Source organism: Staurois parvus, unplaced genomic scaffold (assembly GCF_062004578.1).
Source record: "Staurois parvus isolate SC_StPar_1 unplaced genomic scaffold, SC_StPar_1.0 ptg000144l, whole genome shotgun sequence".
NCBI classification, from domain to species: Eukaryota; Metazoa; Chordata; class Amphibia; order Anura; family Ranidae; genus Staurois; species Staurois parvus.
Window position 1 is genome coordinate 1,950,113 of NW_028317940.1, and position 23,681 is coordinate 1,973,793.

General features: G+C 46.5%; 2 protein-coding genes and 1 long non-coding RNA gene across 3 annotated transcripts in view; 2 read left to right on the forward strand and 1 right to left on the reverse strand.

The window, feature by feature from the left end:
• The window catches only part of LOC149465084 (uncharacterized), a 37,361-nt gene extending 16,691 nt beyond the window's left edge, over nt 1-20,670 (reverse strand). The window contains exons 1-9 of the mRNA XM_089673799.1: nt 20,637-20,670; nt 19,369-19,466; nt 19,073-19,291; nt 18,793-18,993; nt 18,416-18,700; nt 18,133-18,336; nt 14,229-14,438; nt 13,124-14,013; nt 7,848-7,914 (exon numbers count right to left, since the gene is read on the reverse strand). Coding sequence (XP_089529925.1) covers nt 7,848-7,914; nt 13,124-14,013; nt 14,229-14,438; nt 18,133-18,336; nt 18,416-18,700; nt 18,793-18,993; nt 19,073-19,291; nt 19,369-19,466; nt 20,637-20,670 — 2,208 coding nt within the window. The remainder of the gene's footprint in view (nt 1-7,847; nt 7,915-13,123; nt 14,014-14,228; nt 14,439-18,132; nt 18,337-18,415; nt 18,701-18,792; nt 18,994-19,072; nt 19,292-19,368; nt 19,467-20,636) is intronic.
• LOC149465085 (uncharacterized) lies at nt 3,799-4,663 on the forward strand. Its single transcript, XR_016312257.1, has 3 exons — nt 3,799-3,852; nt 4,190-4,298; nt 4,567-4,663. It is a non-coding gene; the product is annotated as an uncharacterized LOC149465085 (long non-coding RNA).
• On the forward strand, nt 4,719-8,667 carry LOC149465086 (uncharacterized). The gene is made up of 5 exons (XM_089673698.1): nt 4,719-4,911; nt 5,028-5,122; nt 5,202-5,408; nt 5,532-5,673; nt 5,865-8,667. Exons 1-5 carry the CDS (start codon nt 4,827-4,829, stop codon nt 7,019-7,021), a joined length of 1,686 nt encoding a protein of 561 aa, XP_089529824.1. The 5' UTR covers nt 4,719-4,826; the 3' UTR covers nt 7,022-8,667.
• Nucleotides 20,671-23,681: the final 3,011 nt, after the last annotated feature.

A 23,681-nucleotide genomic window follows, 5' to 3' on the forward strand; every position in this document is an offset into this window, starting at 1 on the left:
TGCCCCAACCAGGAGACAGGAGGTCTCATCCCAGGAGACAGATGGGCTCCTATAGGGGCCAGGTGTGCCTAGGCCAGCAGACAGAAGGTCTCATCCCAGGTGTCAGGTGGACTCCCTATCTAGGGGGCAGGTGTGCCCAGCCAAGAGACAGGAAGTCTCATCCCAGGAGACAGATGGGCTCCTATCTAGGGGTCAGGTGTGCCCCAACCAGGAGACAGGAGGTCTCATCCCAGGACAAAGATGGACTTCTATCTCGGGGTCAGGTGTGCCTCAGCCAGGAGACAGGAGGTCTCATCCCAGGAGACAAATGGACTCCTATCTAGGGACCAGGTGTGCCTAAGACAGGAGGTCACATCTCAGGAGACAGGTGGGCTTCTATATAGGGGTCAGGTGTGCCCAGACAGGAGGTCTCATCCCAAGAGATAGATGGACTTCTATCTAGGGGTCAGGTGTGCCCAGCCAAGAGGCAGGAAGTCTCGTCCCAGTAGACAGGTCATCTCCTATCTAGGGGTCAGGTGTGCCCATCCAGGAGACAGGAGGTCACATCTTAGTAGCCAGATGGGCTTCTATCTAGGGGTCAGGTGTGATCCAACCAGGAGACAGGAGGTCTCATCCCAGGAGACAAATGGGCTCCTATAGGGGCCAGGTGTGTCTAAGCCAGGAGACAGAAGGTCCCATCCCAGGTCTCAGGTGGACTCCCTATCTAGGGGTCAGGTGTGCCCAGCCAAGAGACAAAAAGTCTCATCCCAGTAGACAGGTCAGCTCCTATCTAGGGGTCAGGTGTGCCAAGAGACAGGAAGTCTCGTCTCAGTAGACCGGTGGGCTTCTATCTAGAGGTCAGGTGTGCCCCAACCAGCAGACAGGAGGTCTCATCCCAGGAGACAGATGGACTCCTATATAGTGGTCAGGTGTGCCCCAACCAGGAGACAGGAAGTCTCGTCCCAGTAGATGGGTCAGCTCCTAGCTAGGGGTCAGGTGTGCCCAGCCAAGAGACAGGAAGTCTCGTCCCAGGAGACAGGTGGGCTTCTATCTAGGGGCCAGGTGTGCCTAAGCCAGGAGACAGGAGGTCACATCTCAGGAGACAGGTGGGTTTCTATCTCGGTCTCAGGTGTGCCCAGACAGGAGGTCACATCTCAGGAGACAGGTGGGCTTCTATCTAGGGGTCAGGTGTGCCCAGCCAAAAGACAGGAAGTCTCGTCCCAGTAGACAAGTCATCTCCTATCTAGGGGTCAGGTGTGCCCATCCAGGAGGTCACATCTCAGTACACAGGTGGGCTTCAATCTACGGGTTAGGTGTGATCCAACCAGGAGACAGGAGGTCTCATCCCAGGAGACAGATGGGCTCCTATAGGGGCCAGGTGTGCCTAAGCCAGGAGACATAAGGAGGTCCCATCCCAGGTGTCAGGTGGACTCCCTATCTAGGGGTTAGGTGTGCCCAGCCAAGATACAGGAAGTCTCGTCCCAGTAGACGGGTCAGCTCCTATCTAGGGGTCAGGTGTGCCCAGCCAGGAGACAGGAAGTCTCGTCCCAGGAGACAGATGGGCTCCTATCTAGGGGTCAGGTGTGCCTCAGCCAGGAGACAGGTCACTTCTCAGTAGACAGATGGACTCCTATATAGGGGTCAGGTGTGCCCCAACCAGGAGACAGGAAGTCTCATCCCAGGAGACAGATGGGCTCCTATCTAGGGGTCAGGTGTGCCCCAACCAGGAGACAGGTCTCATCCCAGGAGACAGATGGACTCCTATCTAGGGGTCAGGTTTGCCCCAACCAGGAGAGATGAGGTCTCATCCCAGGAGACAGATGGACTCCTATATAGGGGTCAGGTGTGCCTAAGCCAGGAGACAGGAGGTCTTATCCTAGGTGTGTTCCTAGAGTATAGAACAGTGCAGCCAGGTGCTGCATTCTACAAGGCTGAGTGAGCTTGAGCTCATGGGACCAGTATTCAGAGCAATGGTGCTGTTGAAGCATAACCAGGCGGGATAGCATTTCTCTGCAGTTCATGTTTTGTCGTTTGAACAACCCTTCCATGAGAACGGGAATCAATGTCTATGGGCTTTGCATAATAGAAGTGGGGCGCCAACTCATTTGGCACAACTCATTGAATGGCAATATGAGCATAATTACCCCAACTCCACAATGGGGTTCTCCCATGGGAAAGAGACCAAGCTGAAGCTATTTTTCGACTAAGAGGAGCTCGCTCTATGCCAAGGCAATATACAGATGGGTGCCATTTTGTCGTAATCCTCGATGTGTCTGACGAACCCGTATTCAGCCCGACCAGCACCTGCAAACATTGTGGCCAATTGGCTGAGATAACAGTGCCCCATCATTGGGAGAAATAGTGCCCCACCTTTGCTGTCAGTGGGAGGAATAGTTCCCCATCACTGGTATCAGTGGCAGGAATAGTGCCCCATTGTTGATGTCAGAGGAAGGAATAGCGTTTTATATCATTGAGAACAATAGTACCCCAAGAGCCAGGTAAAGGCTAGCAAAGGGCCACATCTGGCCCCCAGGCTGCAGTTTGGAGACCCCTGATCTAGCCCATTCAGCTGTCAAGACCAGCTCCAGCTAGTCCACTCAACTTTGACAGTCCAGGTCCATCTAGGCCCATTCAACTGTCAAGCCCAGGTCCATCTAGCCCATTCAACTGTCAAGTCCAGGTCCAGCTAGTCCACTCAACTGTCAAGCCCAGGCCCAGCTAACCTACTCAACTGTCAAGTCCAGCTACAGCAAGTCCACCCAGCTGTCAAGCCCAGGTCCATCTAGCCCTTTCAGCTGCCAAGCCCAGCCCCAGATAGCCCACTCCACTGTCAAGCTCAACTTCACCTAGCCAACTCAACTCTCAAGCCCAGGTCCATCTAGCCCACTCAACTGACAAGCTCCAGTCCAACTAGTCCACTCACTTGTCAAGCCCAGATCCAGCTAGCCCACTCAACTGTCAGCCCATCCCCTGATAGCCCAGTCAACTGTCAAGCCTAGCTCCATCTAGTCAACTCAACCGTCAAGCCCAGGTCCATCTATCCCATTCACTGTCAAGCACAACTCCAGCTAACCAACTCAACTGTCAAGCCTAAGTCCATCTAGTCCACTCAGCTGTAAGCCCAGGTTCATCTAGCCCACTTATCTGTCAAGTTAAGGCACAGCTTGCCAACTCATCTGTCAAGCCCCTTTCCATTTAGCCCACTCAACTTTCAAGCCTAAGTCCAGCTAGCCCACTCATCTGTCAAATCAAAGCTCAGCAAGCCAACCCAGCTGTCAAGCTCAGGTCTAGTCTCTGTTTGGTGGGGGACAGGAATTGTAATAATTCCCAAAGGGCCCTCTTTAAAATTGCAAAACATCTTTAAATAATAATACTAAGGGATGCCCTAAAGCTGCCTGTGAAGATGTGTGATCTGTATGATGTACACAACCTACCACAGCAACACCAATATTTACAAAGAAGAAAAATGCCAGTAAATGGCCGGGGCTGAGGATTCCCTTCATCTATATCAGACATCCATCCTAGATTAGGGTCTGATAGAGATGTTAATGGGAGAGCCCCCTAAACAAATGGCATGGAGTCCCCCTTAAAAATACATACCAGATTCTTATCCTGAATAGAAAGATAACTAATCACATGAACCAATTTATAGGACCATATATAACCTGATAATCATTTCTGGGGGCTGACGTTCCTCTGAGTGCACCAAGGTGGTGATCCCACTTCTACCCAGACAGGAAGTCTCTATGGTAGACAGGAAGTGATGTCAGGGACAGACAGGAAGTGATTTCAGATACAGAAAGGAAGTTCCGGGTGAGAGGTGAGTCGGGAGGAAGTAGACAGGAGACATTGCTGGAAGTGGCAGCAGAGGAGGTAATAAGATGTTATTTTATGATATCAACCATCACCGTGCATTGTTAAGAACAAAATTGCTCCGTCCATCTTTTCCCTCTAAATATTCATTTTTTTTTACGTCCCATGTACACACAGACAAATCATTATATAATTTATCTGCCCAAAGTGTTCACATCGCTCTCAGTATTTCATCAGATATCAGATTATTTCACATTTTGAACTGACACCACTGATATAAATGGCATGTAATGATGATCCCAGAGATGCCCTCATATTATCCCCCCTCCCCCGCCCATCCTAATATTGTACAACCAGTACAGTCCAGATCATTCTGTTACCAATTATTGGTCTACAGGAAACCTGTATAGATCACATGACCAATGAGGATGGAGGAGGACCGGAGTCACATGGCTGAGAGGATACTAAACCTCACCCTGGAGATCATCTACCTGCTGACTGGAGAGGTGAGGAGGATTCTGGGAGGTCAAGTGACATCACTCTCATCTCTATTAATAAAACAGACCTGACCGGAGAGGTGAGGAGGGTTCTGGGAGGTCACATGAGATCACTCTCATCTCTATTAATAAAACACAGACCTGACTGGAGAGGTGAGGAGGATTCTGGGAGGTCACAAGACATCACTCTCATCTCTATTAATAGAACACAGACCTGACTGGAGAGGTGAGGATTCTGGGAGTCTAACATCATATTCCTATTGGTTCCCCAATACAGAGATTTGCTCTTCTGAAGTCAGGTGATCATATGACCATCACAGTACCTCCATGTGACTCCCTAAACCCTGAGAGACACAACATGCAGAAGATTCTAGAAGTCACCAAGAAGATGATGGAGCTGCTGACAGGAGAGGTGAGCGGTGCTGGGAATTCTGGGACATTCTCCAGTAACAGACAAGGGATGTGTCTGGATGGTGACTGTATCATTGTGTGTGTCAGGTTCCTATAAGGTGTCAGGGTGTCACTGTCTATTTCTCCATGGAGGAGTGGGAGTATTTAGAAGGACACAAGGACCTCTACAAGGACGTCATGATGGACAATCAGCCGCCCCTCACATCACCAGGTAAGAGGAGACTTTATTGGAAAGGAGAGAGCAGTACGGAGGATCCACCTAGATCCCCCATCATCTGATAAACACATAGAAACAATGGATTCAGTCAGTGTGTGTGTTTCCTACAGATGGATCCAGTCATGGGAATCCACCAGAGAGATGTCCCTGTCCTCTGTATTCCCGGGATTCCACACAGGAAGGTCACACCATCCCTCACCATCAGGTAGATGAGGAACAATCACTGGTAGTTATGATTTATACACAGCATGTTTGTTACAATGAATGTTTTATTATATATTCAGAGTGGAATCCTTGGGGATGATAATATTGATGTGAAAGAAGAGTATAAAGAGGAGGATGAGGAGTATGGAGTGATGGAGGAGTTTTCAGAAGGACACAAGGTTATGATGGAGCCACCTAATACCAGGAACCCACCAGAGAGATGTCCCCGTCCTCTGTATTCCCGGGATTCCACACAGGAAGGTCACACCATCTCTCACTGTTGCAAGGTTGGTGGGACGGAGAATCTAGAACATGGACTCATGGAGACGATATGCGGATTTTCTCTGTGATGTCACAATAATAAATCTTCTATCTTACAGATGATATTTTCTCTCCTTCTCTTGATGTAGAGTGGAGATCCAATCGATATAGAATTTGAGGTGAAATCAGAAGAAGAAGAGGCGTATGTGAGGGATGATCAACAGTCTATGGAGGAGGATGGAATAACGGGGACATTTATAGAGGAGGACACTCCTACAGAGATCAGCACAGGTGGGTCAGGAACACTAAATCCTTTCCTCCACCCATACTGCTCACTGATTGGTCACTGACCCATTTCCTAGTTCCCTTGGGGGTGGAATTGTAAGCTCCTCAGAGACCAAGCTGCCTGATGTGGGCAGAGTCCTGGTTTAGGGGAACCAATCAGCTCCTGTCTAGTAATCCTCTTTGTCTTTGTATTTTAGTCCATGGCTGGGAGATGAGGAAAACCTTTGAGGATTGTCTCACTTTGTCTCCAGACTGGAAAGTAGAAGATGAGGACATCACACAGTATAGTCCAGGAGAAAACCCGGCTCCCTCCAATGTCCATCCGGCACCACCCAGTGTAGATGGACCATCGGATTCCTCGTATCCTGAGGAACCTCAGACTGTACGGGACCGGGCCGGCCTTCGAACAGGGAAGAGCTTTTCCTGTACTGAGTGCGGGAAATGTTATGCGCAGAAATCAGGACTTGTCAGACATCAGTTATCTCACACAGGAGAGAAACCGCATTCCTGTCCTGAGTGCGGGAAATGTTTCTACTCTAAATACAATCTTAATGTTCATAAAAGGTCTCACACGGGGGAGAAGCCGTATTCCTGCCCTGAGTGCGGGAAATGTTATGTCAAAAAATCATGTTTAGACAGACACCAAACATCTCACAGAGGCGAAAAGCCGTATTCCTGCCCTGAGTGTGGGAAATGTTATTCACAGAAGTCCTATCTTTCTAAACATCAGAAATCTCACAGTGGGGAGAAGCCGTATTCCTGTCCGAAGTGCGGAAAATGTTTTCCAGAGAGGTACAATCTTTCCATTCATCAGAGGTCTCACACCGGAGAAAAGCCGTATTCCTGTCCTGAATGCGGGAAATATTTTCGTTTTAAATCCAATCTTCGTGAACATATAAGAAGTCACACGGGGGAGAAGCCTTATCCCTGCCCAGTGTGCGGGAAATGTTTTGCACAAATATCCCATCTTTCTGTACATCAGAAATCCCACAAGGGGGAAAATCTGTATCCCTGTCCAGTGTGCGGAAAATGTTCTGCCACAAAATCCGATTTAGATAAACACCTAACAACGCACATGGGGGAAAAGCGGTATTCCTGTCCTGAGTGCGGGAAATATTTTCATTTGAAGTCCGGTCTTCGTGTGCATATAAGAAGTCACACGGGGGAGAAGCCGTATTCCTGCCCCGAGTGCGGGAAATGTTTTGTCACAAAATCATGTTTGAATAGACACCAAACATCTCACACAGGAGAAAAGCCGTATTCCTGCCCTGAGTGCGGGAAATGTTTTTCACAGAAGTGCTATCTTTCTATACATCAGAAATCTCACAGGAGTAAAGCCGTATTCCTGACCTGAATGTAGGAAATATTTTTGTTTAAAATCCCTTCATCATGTACATGTAGCACCCTCCTAGTTAGCTAGGGGGAGCTCAAGTTCAGGTGTTAGGAGGGCTGAGTAGCAGCCTGAGTGTGATAGCTAGCAGGGTACAAATTTGGGTCAGGAGCATAGTGGCTCTGCAGACCAGCCCTCTGGAATTTCCCCCTGCTCTGAAACCTTGGAGAAAGATCTAGAAGCAGTGGGTGGATCTGAGATGTGCAGGGTCTGTACTCTTAGAGGATCCTGGCCAATCCCCCAACAGGAGCCTTGGCAAGGGACCAGGACAGCCATTAATATGAACTGAGCCTACTCAGCAGCAGGAGAGTTCAGGTTGAAGATGTGAGAGAGGAAGAGTTGCAGGAGCCTGGGAGGGGGCGCAGTTGGGAAGGGGTTTACCTCCAGGCAGAGGGACCATGGAATGAGGAAAGCCCGAGACTTCACTGGCCGCTTGAGGGAGGACCACCTGTGAGGCAGGGATGGAGCTCTGGTAGCAGCCACTGAGCCACTGGCAACACAGGAGAAGGATAAAGTGAGTAGACCTGCACTCCCTGGGCCAGTCAGGGGAAAGAGGCACTCTGGTGGGAAACTGGATTAGCTTCTTACCTGGGACTGTTCACACTGCAGTGGTAGACACTGGATCCCCTGCCCAGGGATTCCCCCAGTACAGCTGGATGAGGAGAGGATTCATCTGGGGCGATACTAAAGGAGATGCTGGCTAGCTTTCCAGAAGAATGTTCGGGTGGAAGATGTGAGAGAGGAAGAGATGCAGGAGCTTGGGAGGGGGCCCAGCTGGTAAGGGGCTCACCTCCAGGCAGAGGGACCCTGGAATGAGGAAAGTCCAGGACTTCACCGGCCCCTTGAGGGAGGACCACCTGTGAGGCAGAAGAAGAATTTCCAGACTTTACCATACAGTTTCAAAAATCAATAAACACGGATAAAATGGAACAAAGCAGCGGCATGTGTATTTATTTACCAATTGAGGGGCCCCTGTTTAAACCATCTACAACAACCAGCCAGAAACTTCTGACCACTGACAGTGAGTAATGTTGGTTGTCTTGTGACAATGGCACCTGAAAGTGGGTGGGATATATTAGGCAGCAAGTGAACATGCTGCCCCTAAAGTGGATGCGACAAAAGCAAAAAAAAAAAATGGGCAAATGTAAGGATTAGAGGGACTTTCACAAGGACAAAATTGTCCAGACCAGGGTTTCTCAACTAGGGTTCCTCCAGAGGTTGCCAGGGGTTCCTTGAGCAATGAGAAATGTTTGCCTCTCAGGTAAGTTCCCTTTTGACACCATTGATCTTTTTAGCTTTTGGTTCTTCCCAATGACCACAAGTGTGAGGAGCATTCTTCCCAATGACCACAGGTGTAAGGAGCATTCTTCCCATTGACCACAAGTGTAACGGACATTCTTCCCATTGACCACAAGTGTAAGGGACATTCTTCCCAATGACCACAAGTGTAAGGGACATTCTTCCCATTGACCACAGGTGTAAGGAGCATTCTTCCCATTGACCACAAGTGTAAGGAGAATTCTTCCCATTGACCACAAGTGTAAGGAGCATTCTTCCCAATGACCACAAGTGTAAGGGACATTCTTCCCAATGACAAGTGTAAGGAGCATTCTGCCCATTGACCAAAAGTGTGAGGCGCATTCTTCCCATTGACCACAAGTGTAAGGAGCTTTCTTCCCATTGACCACAAGTGTAAGCATTCTTCCCGATGATCACAAGTGTAAGGAGCATTCTTCCCAATGACCACAAGTGTGAGGAGCATTCTTCCCAATGACCACAAGTGTAAGAGACATTCTTCCCAATGACCACAAGTGGGAGGAGCATTCTTCCCAATGGCCACAAGTGTGAGGAGCGTTCTTCTCATTGACCCCAAGTGTAAGGAGCATTCTTCCCAATGACCACAACTGTAAGGAGCATTTTTCCCAATGACCACAAGTGTGAGGAGCATTCTTCCCAATGGCCACAAGTGAGAGGAGCATTCTTCCCAATGGCCACAACTGTGAGGAGCATTCTTCCCAATGACCACAACTGTAAGGAGCATTCTTCCCAATGACCACAAGTGTAAGGAGCATTCTTCCCAATGACCACAAGTGTGAGGAGCATTCTTCCCAATGGCCACAACTGTAAGGAGCATTCTTCCCAATGACCACAAGTGTGAGGAGCATTCTTCCCAATGGCCACAAGTGTGAGGAGCATTCTTCCCAATGACCAAAAGTGTAAGGAGCATTCTTACCTCTGACTATCAGACAAATTTATCATGAATTGTAGATAAAGTCATTTTTAGCCGGGGTTCCCTGAGACTGGAAAGTTATGTCAAGGGTTCCTCTGCATTTAAAACGTTGAGAAAGGCTGGTCTAGACGACTGGGTCAGAGTAATCCCAAAACTGCAGCTCATGTGGGATGTTCCCGGCCTGCAGTGGTCAGGAGCGACCAAAAGTGGTCCAAAGAAGGAAAACCGGTTAACCATCAGGAGGGTCCTGGGCAGCCAAGGCTGATTGAAGGAAGTGGCGACCGAAGGTTCTCCCATGTAGTCCGATCCAATAGAAGAGCTGCTGGAGCTAAAATTGCTGCAAAAGTGAATGCTGGTTCTGATAGAAAGGTGTCAGAACATAGGGCATCGCAGTTTGCTGTGTATGGGGATGCATAGATGGAGACCAGTCATGGTGCCCAAGTTAACCCATGTCCATGGCCAAAGTGTCTACAGTGTGTAAGTGAGCATCAGAACTGGACCACAGAACAATGGAAGAAGATGTCTTTGAGATGGCCTCCAATTTCCCCAGATCTCAATTCAGTCGAGTATCTGTGGGATGTGCTGGAAAAACGAGTACAATCCATGGAAGCCCCACCTCACAACTTACAAGACGAGGATCTTCTGCTGACAGCTTGCTTGCAGATGAGTGGGCTATCTGGGTCTTGGCTTTACAGATGAGTGGGCTAGCTGGGTCTGGGCTTTACAGATGAGTGGGCTAGCTGGGGTTAAACTTGAAAGGTAAGCATGCTAGCTGGGCCTGGGCTTTGGAGAAGAATGGGTTAGCTGGGCCTAGGCTTGACAGATGAGTAGGCTAGGTGGGCCTGAGCTTTACAGATAAATGGGCTAGCTGGGCCTAGGCTTTACAGATAAGTGGGCTAGCTGGGCCTCGGCTTTACAGATAATGGGCTAGCCAGGCTAGGCTTGAAAGTTGCATGGGCTAGCTGGGCCTGGGCTTGACAGAGGGCTTTGCTAGTCTGGCCTGAGTGACAGACAAGCAGGCTAGATGTGCTTCGGCTATACATATCAGTGGGCTAGCCAGGGTTGGACATGAAAGGTGAGTGTGTTAAATGGGCATAAAAGTGGCCACCCGCCCAAGTCTATAACTGGCTTATGAAGCAAGGACACATAAACAGGCATCACATAGTGAAAAAAAGGGGGAGAGAACAATGTTCTTGGACAACTTGCCAGCCAGCTTGCTAACAACCGAATTAACCTGTCTAACAGTATGCGTTTATAACAGGGGTTTAGTTAGCACACATTTGCAAATACATACGTAAGCCACAGAGCCACGACACGGCACCCTGATCATCTGTGGTCCTAACTCTAAAATTTGTGAGTCCCCATAGTAGAGGCACATGCATTTAATGGATAGATCAAGGGCAGGTGGACCTGAGGGAGCCACCCCTCTTAAAGGCAAAGGAGTGCACTGGACCCCAGCATGTAGCACAATGGCAACCAGGGCCCTAGTGCACCCACGTACCAAAAAACTCAAACATGCATAAAAGTGGCCACCCGCCCAAGTCTATAACTGGCTTATGAAGCAAGGACACATAAACAGGCATCACATAGTGAAAAAAAGGGGGAGAGAACAATGTTCTTGGACAACTTGCCAGCCTTTTTTTCACTATGTGATGCCTGTTTATGTGTCCTTGCTTCATAAGCCAGTTATAGACTTGGGCGGGTGGCCACTTTTATGCATGTTTGAGTTTTTTGGTACGTGGGTGCACTAGGGCCCTGGTTGCCATTGTGCTACATGCTGGGGTCCAGTGCACTCCTTTGCCTTTAAGAGGGGTGGCTCCCTCAGGTCCACCTGCCCTTGATCTATCCATTAAATGCATGTGCCTCTACTATGGGGACTCACAAATTTTAGAGTTAGGACCACAGATGATCAGGGTGCCGTGTCGTGGCTCTGTGGCTTACGTATGTATTTGCAAATGTGTGCTAACTAAACCCCTGTTATAAACGCATACTGTTAGACAGGTTAATTCGGTTGTTAGCAAGCTGGCTGGCAAGTTGTCCAAGAACATTGTTCTCTCCCCCTTTTTTTCACTGAGTGTGTTAAATGGGCCTGGGCTTGAGAGAGGAGTGGGCTACATGGGACTGGGCTTTACAGATAAGTGGGCTATCTGGGGTTTGGCTTGAAAGGTGAGTAGGCTAGCTGGACCTGGGCTACACAGAGCAGTGGGCTAGCTGGACCTGGGCTTCACAGAGCAGTGGGCTAGCTGGGTCTGAGCTTGACAGATGAGTGGACTAGCTGGGTCTGAGCTTGACAGATGAGTGGACTAGCTGGGCCTAGATGTGACAGATGGATTGACAAGCTGGGCCTGGGCTTTACATCTTCTCTGGACTTCAGCTTGATGGCTGAGTGGGATAGCTATGGCCTGGTCTTGACTGCTGGGTAGATCAGTTGGCTGGCTGGACAGTTTGCACTGAGAGGGTTCTGACTCTGGGCCGCTGATAAGTGACAGTTGGCATCCTACTCCACACCTAGGCATAGCACATACAGGAAGGAGAGACAGAAGGTGAGCAAATAGATGGGACTGCACTCGGCAGAGGGTGGTGAGCTGCCCCCTGGAAAGGTATGGGGTGCAACTGCTGTCCTGTATAGGGTAGCAGACTGGAGGCAGATCCTAACACATAAAAGGGGCTTTTCTCTAGGCACACATGGTCATGTAGTTGGCGTGACTACTTGGGACAGCTGGTGTTGAATGATAGCCCGGCTCTACCCAGTAGAGGAACTAAAAACTGAGCATCTCATGAGGTTCCTTATCATTGGAGTATACTACAGACGTCCTGAGGTCTATGAGAAGGGGGAGAGTCGGCTGTTCCAACAAGAACAAGCTGGGAACACCAAACTACTAAGACACAAGATGGAGACTAAAACCTACAGGATGGGCCGTACTTGTAGTGTTAGAGAAAGGAATAAAGGAGAAGAACATTTCATCACACAAATCTGAAGGAAGACTTTTATCAATCAACTTACAGAGAATATCACGTTCAGTCTAAGAATATAAATATTTATTTTTCATTTGTTTCATACAAAAATATGTATTATTATGTTTGCATGTTAATCAGGTAAATATGAAATTTTAGATCTGAAATTGTCATATTTTCCACTCTCAAACAGCAGGTGGCACTCTCCAAGCAAATGAAGCTGTCTGTGCAGGCTGATCTCCCCTTCTCTTCATCCACAAGCAATACCTAGCTCCTCTCTCACCATGATGTCCTCCATGGAAGCTTCTGCTGAAGGTCAGGGGAGATCAGACTACACTGCTAGAGGGACCCAACCAACAGTGACCCCCCCCCCCCTTCTCTCTCACCATGATGCCCTCCATGGAAGCTTCTGCTGAAGGTCAGGAGAGATAAGACTACATTGCTAGAGGGTCCCAACCAGCAGTGACCCCCCCCCCCCTTCTCTCTCACCATGATGTCCTCCATGGAAGCTTCTGCTCAAGGTCAGGGGAGATCAGACTACACTGCTAGAGGGACCCAACCAGCAGTGACCCCCCCTTCTCTCTCCTAGCAGAGGAAGCCAGACATAACTTTGAAGACTTTAGTGATCTCTGATCTCCTTATAAAGTGTTTCTTCCATGATAAATATTAGGGGAGCGCACAGCCACATGTTTTCTGAGGTGTATATCAAGGTGTGCTTCTTCCCAGTGTGAGATCTCTGATGTATGGCAACATATCATCCATATAGAAGACATTTCCCACACTCAGGACACTAATACACCTCGAGGGTTGTGTGAGCTTTGTGATGTTTGAGAAGATATGGCTTCTGTGAAAAACATTTCCTGCACTCAGGACACTAATACCCCCCTGTGTGGGTTTTCTGATGTTTGGTAAGACAAGCCTTCCATGAAAAACTTTCCCCACACTGCAAACAGGAAAATGGCTTTTCCATTGTGTGAGATTTTTGATGTCTGACAAGTTCTGGTCTCTGTGCAAAGCATTTCCCACACTCAGAACAGGAATACGGCTTCTCGCCCGTGTGAGTTCTCCGATGTAGGATAAGACTGGACTTGCATGAAAAACGTTTCCTGCACTCAGTACAGGCATAAGGCCTCTCCCCTGTGTGAGTTCTCCGATGTAGAACAACGTCAGATTTCCGTGCAAAACATTTCCCGCACTCAGGGCAGGCATAAGGCTTCTCGCCTCTGTGTAGTTTCTGATGTCTGGTAAGGCAGGACTTCTGTGAAAAACCTTTCCCGCACTCTGGGCAGGTAAATGGCTTCTCACCTGTGTGGGATCTGTAATGTGTTTTGAGGTCTGATGGAGTAAAAAAGCATTTTCCGCACTCAGAGCAGGAATGTACCCCCTCTGCTTTGTGAGGTCTCTTATTTACAGAAAGACTTAATTCTGAGTTAAAACTTTTCCCACAGTCAGGACAGGAAACTTTCTTCTCCCCCTGAACCCCGGCCCCATCCCCCCCAGTACGAAGTTGCTCAGAGTCAGATGGATTCCACGGTCTCTCCACACTGGGAAGTCCACCATCCATAGTGGAGCTCATTGTCTTTTCTCCGGCACATGGAATCCCGGCCCCATCCCCCACAGTACGAGGGTGCTCAGAGTCAGAGGGATTCCATGGTCTCTCCATAATGGGAAGTCCACCATCCACAGTGGAGCTCATTGTCTTTTCTCCGGCATAATCTCCTGGGATGTCCTCATCTTCCATTTTACAACCTGGAGATAAAGTGAGATGATCCTTTGAGGGTTTTTCCATGGCGGGTCCTGGAAAAATAGAACAACATCATCAATAGATAGGAAAGGGTTAGTTCACTTCCATCAAGATTCCATCTGGATCAGGGAGATAGGAGGGAGCAGATGTTCTCTGTGGATGTCCCAACCAGCTGGGACTCTTCCCCTCTTCAAAGAGCCTTTGGTCCTCCCAGATCACTTCTACATTTACACTGCCTTGTCAGAGGAGCAGGAACCAATGGGGGCTGGGAGGGGGGTAACAGAGCAGAGATAAGAGAAGAATATATTCTGGTCACCTGTGCTGATCTCTGTAGGAGTGTCCTCCTCTATGAATGTCCTCCTCATTCCAGCCTCCTCCGTATATTGCTGATCATCCCTCACATACGTCTCTTCTACTTCACCCTCAACTTTCATGTTCATCAGATCTTCACCCTAAACCAACAGAATGGCAGAAAATAACATCTGTAACATAGAAGGATTTATGATGTGAGATCACATAGAACATCTCAACTTGTAGAGTCCTTACATCGTCTCCACATGTCAGAGGGTTCCTTTTTTTTTTTTTAATTATTTAAATGTTTTATTAATTTTTCACATCACCATTTTAAATATACAAAAGCCAATAAAACAGGCAAATTACATTCCACCTATCTATCATACCATTCCCCGAAAATTTCCTTAATCTTGGTGACCTTTTACCCCACCCCTTTCCTATTCCCCCCCCCCCCCCTCCCTACTACCCATTGATTATACACTTTTAACTTCATTCCAAAAATCCTGTTCCTTGATTGATACTGATACTATACTATATTTATCCCCTTTCACTTCTTTTCCCTATTTCACATATTCTGGGTATGCATCTGACTTTTTAAATTGTACCCACTTTTCCCATCTTGTACAAAAGACCTCCATTTTATCTTCCTCCATGTGGCAAAGTTCCTCAACTCTATATATCTTCTCCACTCTTTCTACCCAATCCTTTATTTTCGGTGCCTGTTGTTTCCTCCAAAACTTGGGTATCAGTCCCTTCGCTGCATTCAGATAATACAATAATCCAGTTTTTTTATATTTTTTAACTGAGAACTCGGTACCGAAAAGAAGGCAAGTCTCAGGGTCTTTAGGAATATTTACCTCTGTTATTTCCTGAATTATACTCACCATAGCCTCCCAGTATTTTTGAATTTTACGACACTTCCACCATAAGTGTATCATTGTACCTCTCTCTCCAACATAAAGGTGAGTTGTCTCCACTTATTCTGTGCGCTACATTTGGTGTAATATATCATCTTACTAAACACTTATAATTCATTTCCACTTCCTTCATATTTACATTCCCATGAATTAAACTATATATTTTCTTTTGGTTTCCCTCATCTATTATTACTTCTAAATCCCTTTCCCATTTCTCTATAAATGATGGCCTTATAACCGTGTTTAACTACTTGCCAACCGCAGATAGCCGAATGACGGCTACACTGCGGCCGGCCAGTTCTGGCAGGGCGTCATATGATGTCCTCCCAGAACGCGCTCCCCTGCGTGTCCCCGGGGGGTGCGCACCCGGCGATCTCCGTGATCGCTGTGTCCTACGGACACAGCTGATCAGGTGATGTGGAAAAAGGCCAATCACAGCAGCCTTTTACCACGTGATCAGCCGTGTCCAATGACACGCTGATCATTCGGAAATGCAATTGCCGGTTCTCGGCTGCACTTTCCTCACGCTGTCAGAGCGCAAGGAAAGTACTGCCGAGAACCGGCAGTTGTCAGAGCAGGGATCGGCACCGATCATCAGGGCACTGATGATCAGTGCTCTGATGATCGGTGCCCAGCAGTGCCACCCACCAGCTCCGCCCACCTGTGCCCAGCAGTGCCACCTACCTGTGCCCAGAAGTGCCACCCACCTGTGCCCACCAATGCAGTGCTGCCAGTGCCACCAGTCAGTGCCCAGTGGTTGTGGCAGTCAGTGCCTAGCAGTTGCGCCAGTCAATGCCTAGCAGTGCCGCCAGTCAGTGCCCAGCAGTGATGCCAGTCAGTGCCACCTATCAGTGCTGTTTATCAGTACCCATCACCAGTGCCACCTATCAGTGCCGCCTATCTGTGCCACCTCATTAGTGCTGCCTATCAGTGCCATTCAGTGCTGCCTAATCAACGCACATCAGTGAAGGAGAAAAATTACCTGTTTGAAAAATTATATAATAGAAACAAAGAAAATTTTTTTTCTCACATTTATTGCATTTTTTTTGTTTATATTGCAAAAAGTAAAGCGCCCAGCAGCAATTAAATACCACCAAAAGAAAGCTCTATTTGTGAAAAAAAAATTATAAAAATTTCATATGGGTACAATCTTGCATGACCGTGCAATTGTCAATCAAATTGTGACAGCGCTGAAAGCTGAAAATTTGCCTGGTAAAGAAGGGGGTATAAGTGCCCGGTAGGCTAGTGGTTAATCCTGTGAGAATCTTATATATTTTAGTGATCCCATGCTTCTCATCACCTCTTGTGTCTAATAAATTCTCAAAAGGGTTCCAATCTTGTTTTTTTCCTAATGGAATTGTGAGACTCCCCACAAAATGTTTCAGGTGACAATAACGCCATTCATCCATTCTCGTAAATATATCCCTCCTACCTTCCAGTTCACTAAGTGGACATATTTCTTCTCCCACCATTATCTCTCTTAATTGAACATCTTTTTTCTTTATCCAATTCCCTGTAATACTCTCTTTACCTGGAGGAAAAAACTCTGTGGATCCGAGGGGCATTAACATTGAATTAAATTCCCACCCCCTTTGTTAGTGTAAAATATCCCAAACTCTCAAAACATTACGTGTAAACAAACTTGTGCTATCTTTTAATCCTCGAAATTGAGGAGGTAACCAGATAGTCCTACTTAAAATCGTGAAACTTAATGTATTTTCTATATTTACCCAACTTTTCCCCTGTGCATTATGTGTCCAATCGAAAATTCTTGGCCAATATTACTGAGTTATAGTATCTCTTCGGGTCCGGTACCCCCAGTCCACCTTTTCCTTTATCTCTGCTTAACATTTCATAACTTTTTCTAGGCTTCTTATTTCTCCAGATATATGATGTTAAGATATTTTTAATTATTCTGAAATACAGTATGCCTCTGGGAGCTTAATTGGTATCATTTGAAATTTGTATAGAATTTTGGGAACGATTACCATTTTTATCAAGTTTATCCGACCAATCCATGACTGAAGTCCTCTTCCTAATTTCTTTATTTCATCCTTAATCTCATTTAATAGTGGGATATAATTTAATCTATATAGATTCTTTAAAGATAGCGTCAGTTTTATACCCAGATATTTTAGATCTCTTTCCCTCCAAATAAAGGGAATTCTTCCTGTAACAATTTTTTTTCTTTATTTATAAGGTTTATATTTAAGATCTCTGTTTTAGTTGGGTTAATTTTTAAGTTTGACATCTCTCCATATTCTTTTAAAGAGTTCATTAAGTTTCTTAATGTTTTCCTCGGATTTCCTACATAGAACAACATGTCATCTGCATAAGCTGCCACCTTATGCTCGATTTCTCCTACCCACTTTCTTTTATATCTACATTATTCCTGATGGTAGCCAAAAGAGATTCCAAAGACAGTACATATAACAATGGGCATCCATGTCTTGTTTCATTCTGCATCCCAATGTACTTGGATAATTCCCCATTTACCATTATTGCTGCCAAGGGTTGGCTATATAATTTCCTAATCCATTCTCTCATTCTAGGTCCCATGCCTATTACTTCTAAGGTGTCTAACATATATCCCCAATTTATTCTATCAAATGCTTTTTCAGCGTGAATCACAAGTGCCAACGCCAGAGTTCTTTCTTTCCTACTTTTTTGTATAAGGAACAAAGATCTTAAACCGTTGTCTCTGCCCTCTGTCCCTGGGACAAACCCCACTTGATCTATATGAATCAAACTTGGCATTAAGTCCTTCAATCTGCTTGCCAGTACTGTCAGAGTGTTCCATCACTTTATGTTCCCGACCCTCAACTCCACCGACCTGATGATGGTGAGGGATGGTGTGACCTTCCTGTGTGGAATCCCGGGAATACAGAGGACAGGGACATCTCTGCGGTGGGTTCCTATTACTGGATCCACCTACCTGATGATGGTGAGGGATGGTGTAACCTTCCTGTGTGGAATCCAGGGAACACAGAGGACGGGGACATCTCTCTGGTGGGTTCCTGGTATTAGGTGGCTCCATCATATCCTTGTGTCCTTCTGAAAACTCCTCCATCACTTCATACTCCTCATCCTCCTCTTTATATTCTTCTTTAACAACGTTATCATCCCCGAGGATTCCACTCTGAATATATAACAAAAATTCATGATAGCAAACACACTTGTGTATAAATCATAAGTATCAGTGATTGTTCCTCACCTACCTGATGATAGTGAGGGATTGTGTAACCTTCCTGTGTGGAATCCCGGGAATACAGAGGACAGGGACATCTCTCTGGTAGGTTCCCATGACTGGATTCATCTACCTGATGATGGTGAGGGATGGTGTGATCATCCTGTGTGGAATCCCGGGAATACAGAGGACGGGCACATCTCTCTGGTGGGTTCCTGGTATTAGGTGGCTCCATCATATTCTTGCGTTCCTCCTTCACTCCATACTCCTCATCTTCCTCTTTAATAGCAATGTTATAATCCCCGAGGGTTCCACTCTTAATATAAGAATAAACTATTAATTGAAAAAAAAAAAAGAAAAACTTTCTTGTGAATGAATAATAACTGCCAATATTTGTTATTCATCTACCTGACCATGCTGTGCATAGTTGTGATCTTCCTGTGTGGAATCCCAGGAATACAGAGGACGGGGACATCTCTCTGGTGGGTTTCTGGTATTAGGTGGCTCCACCATATCCTTGTGTCCATCTGAGAGCTTCTCCATCACTCCATCCTCCTCATCCTCCTCTTTATACTCTTCCTTAATATTATTATTCTTGAGGTTTCCACTCTGAATATATAATAAGACATTTATTGTAACAAATATGCCGTGTATAAAACATAAATATCAACCATTGTTCCTCATCTACCTGATGATGGTGAGGGATGGTGTGACCTTCCTGTGTGGAATCCCAGGAATACAGAGGACAGGGACATCTCTCTGGGGGGATTCTGCTTTTTGGTGGCTCCATCATGGCATCCTTGTAAAGAACTTTGTGTCCTTCTGAAAACTCCATCACACCATATTCCTCATCTTCCTCTTTATACTCTTCTTTAACAACCATAGCATTAATCCTGATATTTCCACTCTAAACATATAAGACATTCATTGTAAGAAACAAGCTTGTGTAAAAACTACAACTTCCAATAATTGTTCCTCATCTACCTGATGATGATGAGGGATGGTGTAACCTTCATGTGCGGAATCCCAGGAATACAGAGGACAGGGACATCTCTCTGGTGGGTTCCCATGACTGGATCCATCTGTAGGAAACACACACACTGACTGAATCCATTGTTTCTATGTGTTTATCAGATGATGGGGGGATCTAGGTGGAGCCTCCGTACTGCTCTCTCCTTTCCAATAAAGTCTCCTCTTACCCGGTGATGTGAGGGGCGGCTGATTGTCCATCATGACGTCCTTGTAGAGGTCCTTGTGTCCTTCTAAATACTCCCACTCCTCCATGGAGAAATAGACAGTGACACCCTGACACCTTATAGGAACCTGACACACACAATGATACAGTCACCATCCAGACACATCCCTTGTCTGTTACTGGAGAATGTCCCAGAATTCCCAGCACCGCTCACCTCTCCTGTCAGCAGCTCCATCATCTTCTTGGTGACTTCTAGAATCTTCTGCATGTTGTGTCTCTCAGGGTTTAGGGAGTCACACGGAGGCACTGTGATGGTCATATGATCACCTGACTTCAGAAGAGGAAATCTCTGTATTGGGGAAACAATAGAGATGAGAGTGATGTCACGTGACCTCCCAGAATCCTCCTCACCTCTCCGGTCAGGTCTGTGTTTTATTAATAGAGATGAGAGTGATGTCACTTGACCTCCCAGAATCCTCCTCCCCTCTCCGGTCAGGTCTGTGTTTTATTAATAAAGATAAGAGTGATGTCATGTGACCTCCCAGAATCCTCCTCACCTCTCCGGTCAGCAGGTAGATGATCTCCAGGGTGAGGTTTAGTATCCTCTCAGTCATGTGACTCCAGTCTTCCTCCATCCTCATTGGTCATGTGATCTATACAGGTTTCCTGTAGACCAATAAATGATAACAGAGAATGATCTGGACTGTACTGGTTGTACAATATTAGGATGGGGGAATAATATGAGGGTCTCAGTCATGGAAGAAGAGAACATAACGATGTAGGAAGAGGACGGATGTGATGATGGAAGAAGAGGATGGACATGACGGTGGATGAAGAGGACGAACATGACGATGGAGGAAGAGGACGGACGTGACGGTGGAGGAAGAGGATGGATGTGACAGTAGAGGATGGACGTGACAGTGGAGGAAGAGGATTGACGTGACGGTGGAGGATTGACGTGACGGGGGGTTACTGGATGTAAATATAAAATAAGATCTTATTACCTCCTTTGCTGCCACTTCCAGCAATGTCTCCTCTCTACTTCCTCCAGTCTCACCTGTCACCCGGAACTTCCTGTCTGTACCTGACATTGCTTCCTATCTGTCCCTGACACTTCCTGTCTGTAGCTGACATCACTTCCTGTCTGTAGCTAACATCACTTCCTGTCTTCCATAGAGACTTCCTGTCTGGGAGGAAGTGAGATCCCCACCTTGTGGAGCTCACAGGAACTGCAGCCCCAAGAACCATCTGGTAGTATGACCCCGAGCTTGTGCTGGGTGTGTATAGATTGTATGTCCTCATAGATGGGTCACCTCCACTCCCACCAGCCTATAGTCTTCCATACAGCCGGAGGGTGCTGTTCACATTTCACAACCCTGCTGTTTTACATTGGGGCAAATTTACCATGGACCTTTCCAGTAGACAGGCCGTTCCACCTGGGAAACACGCCCATTCAAATCAATGGGCCACTTCTAAACCATTACCTAAATGCTTGTCTTGCAGTTGAGACGCAGAAGCCCCAAGTGAAAAGTGAAAAATGTATAACCCCGTAGACTTTTTGGAGGCTGTAGGATTGCCTCTTGCAGGACAGCAATTGCCAGGCCGTAAGAAGACCCCATAGAGAAGCAGCTTTTTTTAATTTTTTGTGAGGGAAAATGGAACTGCCATTTTATATATCAAACATTTCGTTTTGATGAAGTGGATATATATTGAATGTACAGTCAAGCCCATAAATATTGGGACATCGACACAATTCTAACATTTATGGCTCTATACACCACCACAATGGATTTCAAATGAAACAAACAAAATGTGCTTTAACTGCAGACTGTCAGCTTTAATTTTAGGGCATTTACATCCAAATCAGGTGAACGGTGTAGGAATTACAACAGTTTGCATATGTGCATCCCACTTGTTAAGGGACCAAAAGTAATGGGACAGAATAATAATCATAAATCAAACTTTCACTTTTTAATACTTGGTTGCCAATCCTTTGCAGTCAATTACAGCCTGAAGTCTGGAACGCATAGACATCACCAGACGCTGGCTTTCATCCCTGGTGATGCTCTGCCAGGCCTCTACTGCAACTGTCTTCAGTTCCTGCTTGTTCTTGGGGCATTTTCCCTTCAGTTTTGTCTTCAGCAAGTGAAATGCATGCTCAATTGGATTCAGGTCAGGTGATTGACTTGGCCATTGCATAACATTCCACTTCTTTCCCTTACAAAACTCTTTGGTTGCTTTTGCAGTATGCTTTGGGTCATTGTCCATCTGCACTGTGAAGCGTCCAATGAGTTCTGAAGCATTTAATATTATATTATAACCAGTTCCATTGGCAGCCATACATGCCCACGCCATGACACTACCACCACCATGCTTCACTGATGAGGTGGTATGCTTAGGATCATGAGCAGTTCCTTTCCTTCTCCTTACTCTTCTCTTCCCATCACTCTGGTACAAGTTGATCTTGGTCTCATCTGTCCATAGGATGTTGTTCCAGAACTGTGAAGGCTTTTTTACATGTCGTTTGGCAGACTCTAATCTGGCCTTCCTGTTTTTGAGGCTCACCAATGGTTTACATCTTGTGGTGAACCCTCTGTATTCACTCTGGTGAAGTCTTCTCTTGATTGTTGACTTTGACACACATACACCTACCTCCTGGAGAGTGTTCTTGATCTGGCCAACTGTTGTGAAGGGTGTTTTCTTCACCAGGGAAAGAATTCTTCGGTCATCCACCACAGTTGTTTTCCGTGGTCTTCCGGGTCTTTTGGTGTTGCTGAGCTCACCGGAGCGTTTCTTCTTTTTACGAATGTTCCAAACAGTTGTTTTGGACACGCCTAATGTTTTTGCTATCTCTCTGATGGGTTTGTTTTGTTTTTACAGCCTAATGATGGTTTGCTTCACTGATAGTGCCAGCTCTTTGGATCTCATCTTGAGAGTTGACAGCAACAGATTCCAAATGCAAATAGCACACTTGAAATGAACTGTGGACCTTTTATCTGCTCATTGTAATTGGGATAATGAGGGAATAACACACACTTGGCCATGGAACAGCTGAGAAGCCAATTGTCCCATTACTTTTTGTCCCTTAACAAGTGGGAGGCACATATGCAAACTGTTGTAATTCCTACACCGTTCACCTGATTTGGATGTAAATACCCTCAAATTAAAGCTGACAGTCTGCAGTTAAAGCACATCTTGTTCGTTTTATTTCAAATCCATTGTGGTGATGTATAGAGCCAAAAATATTAGAATTGTGTCGATGTCCCAATATTTATGGACCTGACTGTATATTTGGTTCTTAGAAGTCTTCTTGTGTCCCAGCTGGATTTCTTGTGTTAGAATGCGATTTACACCTCCAGCTTTGAAGACTGTTATCTAAAGGAGCTATGGGAAGTAACATACTTGTGTGAAAGCCCATTTACATTTCAATGAACTCCACCACAAACCAGAAAGAAACTTCAAAGCAGTCAGACAGTGAGGTTCCCACACATCCTAGGCAGTGGTCAGCAAGCCGCGGCTCTTTACAAACTTAAATGCGGCTCTTCTGTGTGCCGGGCGCCCGCTCCCCTCCCTCCTCTCGGACGGCCGCCCCCCTCCCCCCTCTCGAGCGGCCGCCCCCCTCCCCCCTCTCGGGCGGCCGCCCCAAAAGTCAGGACTCTGCAGCTGTCAGGATGTAGGCGGGGCAGCCAGGATGTAAGCGGGGCAGCGTGACGAACTCCTCTCCTCTCACAGTCCGCCCTGAAGACCAGAACGGCGCGGGACCACGGCGAGAAAAAAGCGCGGAGCAAAGGTAAGTGAATTGACACAATATGGGGGATGAATTACTATATGGGGGATGTATTTTCAGTTTTAAAAATGTGGCTCTCAAAATAAATTTCAATCGTGGTTTTGGCGAGATTTGGCTCAGTTGAAAAAAAAGGTTGCCCACCACTGTCCTAGGACATATAAATTGTATTAGATTTCCAAGACAAAGCATTACTTTGTATCCAACACCATGTATGGTCCTGCTCTCCCTGCACGGAGGTCTAGCTACACGCTCGTATAATAAACACATCTACTTTCCAATCTGGCTTCAGGAGTCAAAATGTTACTGAAACCCATG